General features: G+C 39.9%; 1 protein-coding gene across 1 annotated transcript in view; it reads left to right on the top strand.

The window, feature by feature from the left end:
* Positions 1-3,590: 3,590 nt before the first annotated feature.
* The window catches only part of LOC122814455 (nuclear factor 7, brain-like), a 37,254-nt gene continuing 27,671 nt past the window's right edge, over positions 3,591-13,173 (top strand). Inside the window, exon 1 of the mRNA XM_044087035.1 lies at positions 3,591-4,068. Coding sequence (XP_043942970.1) covers positions 3,781-4,068 — 288 coding nt within the window. The 5' untranslated portion in view covers positions 3,591-3,780. The remainder of the gene's footprint in view (positions 4,069-13,173) is intronic.

Raw genomic sequence — 13,173 nt, 5'->3', positions numbered from 1 at the left:
TCACACTGCCAACTCCTTTAATTCTTTCTTTACCAATGCCATCCAATCTCTTGCTAGCCATCTATTGCCAGACACCTCAAATCTGCTAAACTCATCTTTAAATCCTCCTCCATCTTTTCAATTACAACCAGTGTCTACTTCTAGTATATGCTCTCTTCTACTAAAACTAAAACCTACCACCCCTTCAGCTGACCAACTCCCAGCAGAATACCTTCAAATAGGAGCTAAATCCATTGCCTACCCTATATCCATTCTTATCAACAGAATCATAAATGAAGGAAATATCCCATCCATCTGGAAAATTTCTTAACATTATTCCACTACACAAAAGTGGGAACTTTAATGATTTCTTTAACTTTCATCCTATAGCTGCTTTGCTATCTCCTCTGGCAATAATTATGGAAAAGTGTATCCAGAAGCAACTTCTTAACCACCTTCTCCAAAATAACATACTTGCCAACTGTCAACATGGTTTCAGACCTTACCATAGTACCACCACTGCCCTGCTATCATTTACAGATTGTATTAACAAGAATCGTAACAAAGGCATTCTATCCTCTGCAGTATTCATTGATTTATCCAAAGCTTTCGACATGGTTAATCACCAACTGCTCTTACATATAATGATATCTCTATCACTTGACCCCTTAACCATTAACTGGTTCAAATCTTACCTTGAAAACAGAAAACAAGCGGTACTCTGGCACAATAATCTTTCTAATCTCCTACCTATCTCCCTTGGTGTCCCTCAAGGCTCCATATTAGGTCCACTCCTATTTTCCATCTATATTAATGACCTTCAGTCAGCAATTTCATATACTACCTGCATTCAGTATGCAGATAACTCCTCTATTATCTGCTCAGCCACTTCTCAAACTGAACTGCAGACCCTTACCCAGAATGCATTTAATACTGTTGAACAATGGTTTACAAACCGCTGCCTCCTCCTAAACCCAAAGAAAACTAAACTGCTACTCTTCTTCTCACCAACCCGTAAGTCCACCCCCGCCCATTTTACACTTACATCTAACAATGGTACTGTTATCTCTCCAGACCTAACTACCAAACTCCTAGGAATAACTATAGATAATAATCTCAACTATGACACGCATATTAGCAGTATAATAAAAACAGTTAACAAGAAACTTGGATCCCTCTATAGAATCAAACCCTTTCTTACACCAGCAGCCAGGACTGTTATAGCCAGAACTCATCTCATCTCTACTCTACTCTATGCTTCACCCATTTATACAAATCTTTCTGAAACCAACATTAACAAACTGACAGTATCCTATAACAATATTGCCAGATTTGCTACTGCCTCTCCTTTCAGAACTCATCACTGTCTTAATCTTAAACAACTTGATTGGTTAGAGTTTCTACACCATCTACACTTTTCACAGCTTACTATTGCCCGCAAAACCCTGTATCAACCCGCCAATACTCCTATACTCTCAAACCTACTTACCCCCTACCATAATCCTAAAAACTTACTCTCTTCTAACAAACTACTGTTTAACATTTGCAGATCCAACAATTTAGCAGGTGACTCCCTTTTCTCTAATACCATTGATAAGCTATGGAATCTACTACCCATTGAACTCACAACTCTCTGCTCTCATATACTTTTTAAAAAGAAACTCAAGCGTCATCTCAAGTCACACTGGTTATGTTCCTGTACTATTCCTGACTAACTGTTATACTTCTCACTAATAGCTACCTGCATCATCCTAAGCCTTCCCTATAAAATCTGCTTATCATGAAACTTTTGAGTGAATTCTTTATATATACTTGTATATTACATTCTCTCATAAATATTCCCTTATTGTTTACTGCTCCAGTCATGCTCAGTGGTAGTATGGCAGTTAATATTTCATATCTTTAAAAATATAAAAAAAAAAAACTTTTTTCTTATTTATACATCTGTTCTACTCAATACTATTTTCTATATTGTTTTTGGTATACAACTTTATTGGTACTTCTTCCTTGATTGAATTTTGCATGTGTTCTTCTGTAAACTTTTTCAAGATTGTACTTTATATATGTTTTTTATTGTTTATTGGTTTTTGTTTGTTATTCTTGGAGCTTTTCTCCCCAGGCCTCTACTGAAAATGGATATGTATCCAGCTAGACTAGCCCGGTCAACAAATGTAAAATAAAATAAAAAATTAACTATGCCCATGGCTCAAGTAATGGCTGAGAAATGGGTCTCTCCCACTAGACTATATAACCTGATTCTTAACTACTGTACAGCTATGCTAAAATTAACTATGCCCATGGCTGAAGTAATGGCTGAGAATGGTCTCTCCCACTAGACTATATAACCTGATTCTTAACTACTGTACAGTTATGCTAAAGTTAACTATGCCCATGGCTCAAGTAATGGCTGAGAATGGTCTCTCCCACCAGACTATATAACCTGATTTGTAACTACTGTACAGCTATGCTAAAATTAACTATGCCCATGGCTCAAGTAATGGCTGAGAATGGTCTCTCCCACTAGACTATGTAACCAGTAATGAAATCCATAACTAAATAAAGAGTACAGCAGGGTTAAAGCCGTGATGAGCCTTGGTACAGGGTTGCATTCCCTAACCATTATTTGCCCATTGCGTGACTTTGGGCAAGTCACTTAACCAGACTGTGTTGTGGGAGGATAGTATGAATTTGGTTGCAAGCCTAGTAGTGCCTACCAATGAACACGTAAATGAAAGTAAAGCAAATTAAATAGGAGTGCAGGAGAAAAGGAGAATAAGAAAACATTTATTTTATATTTGCATTTCCTTAAAATATCGAGATTTAGGATATGAGCCATTTAGTTTAGTTAGTTAACTTCTAAGTGAAAATTCTCTTGGTATTTGTAAACTAATATGTCTGAATTTGTGATATGAATGGGATACGAAAGGTATACCTTTAGTGCAAGTGAGCTGACTGCTGACTTAGTACAGCAAGACTGATATAGTAAAGCATTAATTTATGCTGTATTTTCCCCTATTTTTGTATGTAACTATGGGAATGAGATCACTTATGACTTGTTTTTCACATTACTTCTTGTTTATGCACAAGCTCCATTTTTTTTCAACATAATATTTGCTAATCCTGTATTTGTTAACACACATAGCTTTTAAAAGACTGGATTTTCTGCTTGGTTAGATAGAACCCTCACCTGTGGAGTGAATGCACTGCCCAGGGACTTTTCCCTACAGAGACTCCTGCCTGGCTGAAGCAGGGCTTTCCAGTCGAAGTGTTGGCAAGAATGATGTATGTTATTTCTTGATATACTATGATGGATTGCTTGCTTTATTTAAGTTATATAATGTTGTTTTATATGTATTGTCTAATTGTATTGTAATAAAGTGACTATTGTCTGACTTCTTTGTCTTGAACATTTCTGATCCTACTAAAATTAAACTTGTTAGGCAATACAGAATTAAAAATGCATTTCTATCTATTCAAGCTCACATACAATCTTGGGGAAAGGAGAGTGCTGAATGGGGCACTGTGCCTTTAAATGGAGGCTGTTCCTTATCAATATATGGACTTCACTTGTTAGCTGTGCAAATGAAGTTGGTTGGGTGGGGAAGAGAAAGGAAGGAAGGATGAAAGAAGTCAGATATTGTTTTTGCATCATGCAAGGTGGGCTTTGTACAGCAGTTTTCATGCTCATTTTGTCTGAAATTCCAGTAATTCTGTTTGTGCTTGTTTCTGCAGACCTTGGATTAAAAGGATTTGGTACAAAACAACAAACCCACCCGAGCTGGATATAAACAGGAAGTTTCTATGAAGGAGTATGCAGTGAACTGCCTGCTATCTGATATGGATAAAAGGTTGCAGAGACCAAAACGGCTGAAACTAGGGAACAAAACACTGGAAAAAGACTGCAGAGAGAAAGAAGAGATGCAGAACGTGTGTGCTATAAATGGGGGAACAGAGCAGTGCTGTGGGGAGCACAGACGGAGATTGGAATTGTTCTGCCAGGAGGATGAGACGTTTATTTGTGTCCTGTGTGTTCCCAGGCATTCATGTCACAGATTTGTGTTCCTGCATGATGCAGTCAGTGTGTATAAGGTAAGGGATGCTGTCTGATGAATAACATTTAAGTAAGAGGTTTCCTGTACTGGATTTACTAACCTGCTTTCTTTTTCCACGTTTTCAGCCTGTGCAGTGTTGGTATTACTGTTATCTTTTGTAAAGCAGTAGTGAATGCAAAGATAAAGTTCTGTATTCAGGTACAAATTAAAACTAAAAAGGATGTGAATCTTTACCACTGTGGGTTATGTAGCCAATTCTGTGTTGTTTTCAGATATTCAGCTAAAGTGTTTTTGTCTGCAGAATGAGGTGACAGGGCTGTTTACAGCACCACAGACTTTTGTAGTTAGTGTGAGGTTAGGAGGGAGAAAATGTGGCTAGTTCAGAGTGTAGGTTTTATAGGTTCATAGGTTCATAGGTTCATACTAGGCTATCTGCCCTAGAGCATTTATAAGCCTAGCCAGAATGTGTTTGGCTTTCGCCACCCATTTTAAATTAATTTTGCTATGCCCTTTTTCGAGGTTAGTATACTGTGCCTCTGTCTAACAGTGACACAGAAGTGATACCCGGGGTAAACCTACGATCTCCCATTAACTCATCAAGATTCCTCTTGAAGAGAGTCAATGAGGAACTCTGCCTAACCTGGACAGGGATTTTATTCCAGAGTGAAGGGAGCCTCTGGGTTATGAATCTGTCCCTCCAGCATGTCCTATTTATTTCAGTGCTGAGGTTCAAGTCTCTCAAGCGCGTAGCTCGATGGGATTTGGATTTTCTGAGGTGCAGCATGTCCATTAATTCCGGGTTTGACATGGCTTTATAAGTCAGGCACAGATCGCCTCTGAACAGGCCGTATGCCACTGAGTAGAGCTGGAGTTTCTTTAACCGGGCAGCATATGGCATCTGTTTGAGCCCTTTGATCCTCTTGGTGAGGTACTTTTGGGGTCTTTCCAATTGCTGCAGGTGTCTGGTAAGGTACATCCCAAAAGGGGCATTGTACTCAATTATGGGCCTGATGAGGGATGAGTAAAGAGGCATGATGACATCCCCTGATCTAGATGTGTCAAATGAGAGATTGCTATCAACTTGGGTCTCCATGTCCCTAATTACTTCTTCTGTACTTCATGGATTACCACCTATGTGGTAATTTGTGGGCACTTTGTTTTTGCCAAAGGGGATGACTATACACTTTTTGGCATTTAGCTTGAGGCCATGGCTCTGGCACCAGTTGTCTGTTTCTATGAGGCCCTTTTGGAGGATGCTTGTGTCGGCTGGAGAGTAGATTATGGCGCCCAGTTTGCAGTCATCTGCGAACATGGTCAGCCACAGTCCTTCCATGTTGGCCTGTATCTCCGAGAAATATATACCGAACAAGAGAGGTCCCAGAACTGAGCCTTGTGGGACACCACTTGTAACTGGTTTGGAGTCTGACATGGCTCCAGCAATTCTAACCATGTGGGTTCTGTCCTTGAGCCAGTTTGCAATCCATCTAGTGACATAGGGGTTTATATTTAAGCTGGTGAGCTTATCTATAATGCCAGAGTGGGGTATTGTATCGAAGGCTTTTGCGAGGTCCAGGTAGGCTGTGTGGACCACCTTCCCCTCGTCAATGGCCTTGGTGACTGTTTCAAAGAAATCAACCAGGTTTAAGAGGCAGGATCTGCCCTTAAAGCTGAACTGGGTAGGATCCAGTGTCTGTAGGTCCCCAATATCTTTATTTATGAGGTCCATGATGATCCTTTCCATAGCTTTGCAGACCAAGCTAGTCAGGCTTATGGGGCGATAATTTCCAGGATCCGTTGAGGCACCACCTTTATGGAGAGGGACCACTGTTGCTGTACGCCACTCTTTGGGCACATATCCTGTAGTAAGGCTGAGATTGAACAATAGTTTTATGTTTGGGTTTAGCTCTTCTTGGAGTTCATGTAGGACGCAGCCCGGGATACCGTCTGGTCCCATTGATGCTGTGTTTTTTGCTTTGGAGACGGCGGCTCTTACCTGAGCATCTGAGATGTCAGGGGGGCAGCACTCTGCTGGGATAGATATTTGCCCTTTTGGTGGGGAGGGGGAGTTTGCGCTGAACCTGTCAGCTAGGATGTTGGCAGTGTTTGTGGGTTCAGTGTATTTTTTGTCATTTTGGACCAATTCTGAGCATATCTGGTAATTACCACCCAGGTTCCTAACATAACTAAAGAAAGCCTTGTGATTATCCTTAGTGTCCTGTGCAATTTTTCTCTCGAAGCTGGTCTTAGACAATTTTATGAGTGCCCGTAGTTTTTTGCTAATACTGATCAGTGATGCCTTCCCTTTTTGGGATTTTGCTCTATCATTTAGTAGCTTCCTCCTTCTATTGTATAGTTTGTTTATGGCTGGGGTCCACCAGACAGGACGTCTGCCTTTGGAGGATTGGGTCTTTGTTTTATTTGGGATTGCATAATCCATGCATTCCTGAAGGTGTTCATAGAATGCGTTTATAAAGGATTCTGTGGTCTGGGCCGTATTTTCCACAGGCCCGGGGGCTTTGAAAGATTCCACCTCAGTTTTGAGGAGTGTGAAATTTGCTTTAGAGAAGTTTTTCACTGTGGTTTTCTGAGCAGGGGGTGGGGTCGGGATGGGAATATCAAGTGAGATTAATTTATGGTCTGATCTTACCAGTGAGGGATACACTTCTGGTCTGGAGCATAGAGTCCCCATGTTGGTGATGATCAGGTCCAGTATGTTTTCCCCTCTTGTGGGAGTGGTAACAAGTTATTCCATAGCATTTGAGTTTATGAATTCTAGGAACCTTTGGGCTAGGGTGTTGGAGCTAGAGTAATGCTCCCAGTCTATGTATATGTATATATATATATATATATATGGACAACATGGATTCAAACTTTTCACAGGATGTATATCCCAGAAAACATAATTAAAAAAAGAAAGTCAATAATCAAGGAATTAGAACAGAAAGGGGATGGTGGGCAGTCTGTCTTAAGAGTTTAATAAGGCATTTGATGAGTTACTGCACAGCTGGTTAGTGGACAGAACAGGCTTGTGTAAGTCTTAGGATGGCAGTTTGGGTAAAACACTGATTAGGCAGGTTAAAAGACAAAAGTTAAAATGGGTGCTATGGTGTCTTAGGGGGCTGACCTTTCGGATCTACTTGACAGGATTGGAGGGATGGTCTAACATTAGGCAAAAATGCAAATATTGCACTTTAGCTGTACTTTAATTCATGGCAGAAAGAAAGAAACCGCATCTAGCATGCACTTTGAATGCTTTACTTTCCACCAGCCATTCAAGAAGTCCACGTGGGTTTACAACTCTTTGTGAATGGATCCTTTATTTTTTCTGGCTGCTCCATGGCCCTTTCACTCTGTTCCTGGTTGTCCAGGCCAAGTGTCAATGTAGAAACAGACTTGCACCAGAGACCAGATTAAAAAACTTATATGGCCGTAGTGACTGATATTTTGTATTTTCTAAAGTTAAGCTCATCATGAAAAAACAGCAAGGAAGGGTGGTAGAAAGCTGGGACGTATAAAGTGTATTATCTCTGTGTATAGCCAGAGATCTTATGCACTGTGTAAAAATCTGTTAACCAGTTTACTGTAAATGGACATGCATCCAGTCGGACTATCGGTCCCAACAAATGCAAAGCTGTATTTCAGAGGAGGCGTTCTATAGATAGTGAGATCCGAGGTTAGTGCAGAGTCCTGTGCATTGTTCTGGAGATCTCCTCATCTTGAGCTCATAGATTAGAGGAAGGTCTCTGTGTAGACAATTATGTCTTAAATAGAGTATTCTGTTCAGTTCCAGTGACCTCCTCATTAATGCATAGATTGGATGGAGGTGCTGAGATCTCATGTGGAGTGCTCACATTTCTAAAGGTATTGACTGGATCTAAGTAGTTCATAACAAAGCAGAATGGATTTGTTAAAACTGCAGGACCTAGGAAGGAATATTCCATGGAGAGGTGTAAAATGATTAATTGACCATACTTGTAAACAGTAACACATACATCATGACTGCACAGGACTAAAGGTTGAGAACAAGAACAAAATGATTAGTTTTGTATCAGTTTGGAAAAGCAATCTTTTACAGTACTCTTGTTGATATATATTGTCCCTGTAAACCAGGACTGCTAAATAGCTGTGCCATTTGTGTATGTGCATGTTATTACTGTGGAACATTTCTCCTAAGCCACTGCTAAAAATGGGTGTCAATCCAGGTAGATGTCTAGGCTTTGTAGATCTAGACCTCACTGACTAGGTGGGGCATAATGCTCCCAGTCTGACAGGCATTGGATCCCCTTTGAATGACACCAGTACTTAAGCCAATTGTTGAAATTGATCATCTTATATATATATATATATATATATATATATATATATATATATATATATATATATATATACACACACACACATACATATATATATATATATATATATATATATATATATATATATATATATACACACACACATACATATAGATATATATATATATATATATATATATATATATACATATATATATACATATATATATGCATACACACATATATATTATACACACACACACACACACACATATATATATATATATATATATATATATATATATATACACACATACATATACACATATATACATATATACATGCATACATATACATATATAACATTTCACAGGATGTACATATCCCAGGACAACATGGATTCAAACTTTTCACAGGATGTATATATCCCAGAAAAACATGGATTCAAAACAGGAAAGTCATAACAGATAAATCTGTGAATAATCAAGAAATTAGAACAGAAAGGTGATAGTGGGCAGTCTGTCTTAAGAGTTTAATAAGGCATTTGATGAGTTACTGCACAGCTGGTTAGTGAACAGAACAGGCTTGTGGCGAGTCTTAGGATGGCAGTTTGGGTAAAACACTGATTAGGCAATAGGGTGCACATTGCTAATGGAGTCCACAGGTTAAAAGACAAAGTTAAAATGGGTACTATGGTGTCCTATAGGGCCCTGACCCTTTTCTACATTTATTGTCACTACTAGTACAAAAATATTGGAAAACGTTTTTATTTTTATTTATTTCTGCTGATGATATGCAACAAAGCTACTACGTGGAAAGGTTTTAAGAGTCGGGATCTACTTGACAGGATTGGAGGGATGGTCTAACATTAGGCAAAAATGCAAATATTGCACTTTAGAAAAGGCTGCACAACTGTAAGAAAAATCTTCACTTTAATTCATGGCAGAAAGAAAGAAACCGTGCATCTAGCATGCACTTTGAATGCATTTAACATTTTGTCTCTGTCTATCCCTTCTTCTCCTACCCTGTGTCCTCCTGTGTCCTCTTGAATTCCTCTATAAATTTACTTTCCACCAGCCATTCAAGAAGTCCACGTAGGTTTACAACTCTTTGTGAAGAAATATTTTCATAGACACAAGAAGCTTGTTGGTCCTTTGTCCTGTCCTCTCCTTTCTCTCTCACCTGTTCAGGGTGATCTCTTAACATCTTCTTGATGTGATCTTACTTACCCGTATTATGCCTTCTCATCTCTTCTTGTCTGTAACAAAAAGAACCCCAGCATGTCTAGTCCCTGCTCACACTGTTTTCCTTCTAGACCAAACAATCTTCTTGCAAACATTGATTGAACTTCATGCAACAGTTAGGTACCCCTGGCTCCCAGTATGCACAACATTCAATATGTGGCTTAAGTTTATAGACTAGGTGCAGTAAATCTATGCTTCTGGATCCTTTCCCCTTAAGGAAGCACCCCAGTATTTTTCTGGCTGCTCCATGGCCCTTTCACTCTGTTCCTGGTTGTCCAGGCCAAGTGTGATCCACATCCCAAACTATTTTCCTCCAGCCGGTTGACTTCAGTGTAAGACCATGTGAGCAATCAATGTAGAAACAGACTTGCACCAGAGACCAGATTAAAAAAAACTTGCTCTTGACGTAAGTGACTGGGATGTGTTATTTTGTAATTTGGCTCCAGATTTTCTAAAGTTAAGCTCACATGTAAGAAAAAAACAGCAAGGAAGGGTGGTAGAAAGCTGGGACGTATAAAGTGTATTATCTCTGTGTATAGCCAGAGATCTTATGCACTGTGTAAAAATCTGTTAACCAGTTTACTGTGTAATTTAATTTAATCCTGACTTGTGCTCAGGATTAACTGTAACCTGTGGAACTTGTTTAACTTGCTTACTTATGTAATCTTTGTAAATAATCTGTTTGTAATATGTAATGCTGGTATTATGTAATGCTGTATCTGCTTACCCTTGGAGGTTTTCTCCCCGGGCCTCTGCTGAAAATGGACATGCATCCAGTCGGACTATCCCGGTCAACAAATGCAAAATAAAATAAAAAATATTTCTGGGGGCTTTCTTATTCTGAGTGCATAGATTGGAAAGCTGTATTTCAGAGGAGCGTCTCTATATAGATAGTGAGATCCGAGGTTAGTGCAGAGTCCTGTGCATTGTTCTGGAGATCTCCTCATCTTGAGCTCATAGATTAGAGGAAGGTCTCTGTGTAGACAATGATGTCTTAAATAGAGTATTCTGTTCAGTTCCAGTGACCTCCTCATTATAAATGCATAGATTGGATGGAGGTGCCACAGAGGAAAGGGTCTGTGTATACACTGAGATCTCATGTGGAGTGCTCGCACATTTCTAAAGGTATTGACTGGATCTAAGTAGTTCATAACAAAGCAGAATGGAACATGGTCTGCACAAGAAGCCTTTTGTTAAAACTGCAGGACCTTAATGTGTGTAATCATGCAGAATGAAGGCCAAAGGGGACATGACAGAAATAATTATGTACATTAAAGATATCATTAGAGTGCAAGTAGTTCTCATATAAAAACAGATTACATTGTGTCCTCCTGTTCTTATATGTCAAGGATGCAAGGTGTGTAGCTCAGAGGTGTTAGGAAGGAATATTCCATGGAGAGGTGGTAAATGATTAATTGACCATACTTGTATAAGCAGTAACATACATCATGACTGCACAGGACTAAAGTAAAGGTTGAGAACAAAATGAGAACTAATCTGTTGGTTAGGTTATCTGTAGTGCATTCACTAGGATGTGTTATTTGTTTTGTATCAGTTTGGAAATAAAAGCAATCTTTTACAGTTTTCATATGTTCAGTCTGGTAAAGAAGGCTGCAAAATCTGATACTAGACATGCTGCTAAAAGTTGCCCTAACCTTCTTTCAGATGCGTATCAGAACTTCATATGCTACTGTTGCTTGGTTCTACTGTTGTTGATATATATTGTTCCTGTAAACCAGGACTGCTAAATAGCTGTGCCATTTGTGTATGCATATGTTATTACTGTGGAACATTTCTCCTAAGCCACTGCTAAAAATGGGTGTCAATCCAGGTAGATGTCTAGGCTTGTAGATCTAGAACTCCACTGACTAGGTGGGGCAAGTACTCGTTATATGTTATACTTTTATCAGTGTTTCTTCACCTGATCCATGAAAGAGATTGAAGCATTTTGCCTGTAAGACCGTCTCCACTCTGTTTCATCAAAAAGATATTTCTTGGTCATTCTGCTCACTCCTTCCTTGAAGGATGCCATCAGCATTTCTTGGTTAGGATGCACCATGCATAAAGGAGTCTATGAAAAGATGTGGTTGTAACCAGTAAATTGCATTCCAGCTACCTCAAGACCACACACACACACACACACACACACACACACACACACACACACACACACACACACACACACACACACACACACACACCATGTGACACACAATTCTGCAGGGATGCATGCCTCTACTGCACCCCCACCTGTGTTTCAGTCACTCCAGGATGGCACAAACATGAAAACAAAAATGGCAGTAATAGCTAGTACATAATACTGTACCCCCTTCTCTGTGGTTTAATAATCTCCATGTTGGCATGTTATCTGTAAAATAGTGCCGCCTTGCGATTAACACCTTGTGCCACTAGTAACAGTCAACAAAAGGAGCATTCAGCAGGTTCAGTCCACTGAACTGTCATTCACTTATGTCATAGGCTCATAGATCAGTACTAGGCCAACTGCCCTTGTGGGCCATTTTAAGCCTAGCCAATTAACCCATGTTGGAATCAAACCCTGCGCTGTGTCTATAAGGCAAGATATCTTGACCATTGTGGCCAGCCTTTCTCATAGATTAGTACTATGCTAACTGCCCTTGTGGGCCGCTTTAAGCCTAACCAATTACCCATGTGAGAATTAAAGCCTGCACCTTGTGGGTAAGGTAACCACCTAAACCATTGTGCTAACCTCCCACCAGGTCTGTAGTCTGTTATCATTAAAGGTCTGTATGTTCACATGATCATACTAGGCTACTGATCAGGTAAATCATTGTAACATAGCGTCAGCATAGACATAGATTCATAGGTTGGTACTGGGCTATCTGACCGAAGGCATATATTAGCCCAGCCACATTGTGTGGTATTCAACGCCCCTTTAGTAGTTCCCTAGACCCTTGTACTAGCAGCTAGCCCATATCTAGTAGTGCTGTTGGTGTGATCCCTGGTTTGAACTTCGTTACCCATCCACTCATCAAGATTCCTGTTGAAGAGTGATAGTGAGGGGCTCTGTCTTATGTAGATCGGGACCCTGTTCCATAGTAAGGGAAGTCTCTGCGAAGGGAATCTATCCCTCCAGCATGTTCTATTCATTGTTGTGTTGAGGTTTATATCCCTAGAGAGTGTAGCTCGAGTAGATTTTGTTTTGCTAAGATGGAGCATGTTCAGCAATTCTGGGTTGGACATGGCTCTGTACGTTAGACAGAGATCGCCTCTGAGCAAGCGGTATGCAACAGAGAACAGTCTTAGCTTTTTCAGTCGTGCTGCATAGGGCAACTGTTTTGAGGCCAGTAATCCTCTTGGTTAGGTACCTCTGTGGTCTCTCCAGCTGCTGGAGATGTCTAGCCAGGTACATTCCAATTGGTGCATTGTACTTAATAATGGGTCTGATGAGGGAAGAGTAGAGGGGCACCATTACATCCTTAGATCTTGATGTGAACCCTTTCTTGATCAGATGGGTCACATAGAAGGATTTTCTAACCACTTTGGCAACATGGTTATCAAAGGAAAGCTGACTATCTACTTGGGTCCCTAGATCCCTTATTTCTTCTTCAGATTTCAGGGGAT

The sequence above is a fragment of the Protopterus annectens genome, chromosome 10.part0 (genome assembly GCF_019279795.1).
Source record: "Protopterus annectens isolate FY-2018-M chromosome 10.part0, PAN1.0, whole genome shotgun sequence".
Taxonomy (NCBI): domain Eukaryota; kingdom Metazoa; phylum Chordata; order Ceratodontiformes; family Protopteridae; genus Protopterus; species Protopterus annectens.
Note: the sequence above shows the minus strand (reverse complement) of the source record. Positions and strands in the feature narration are given on the sequence as shown.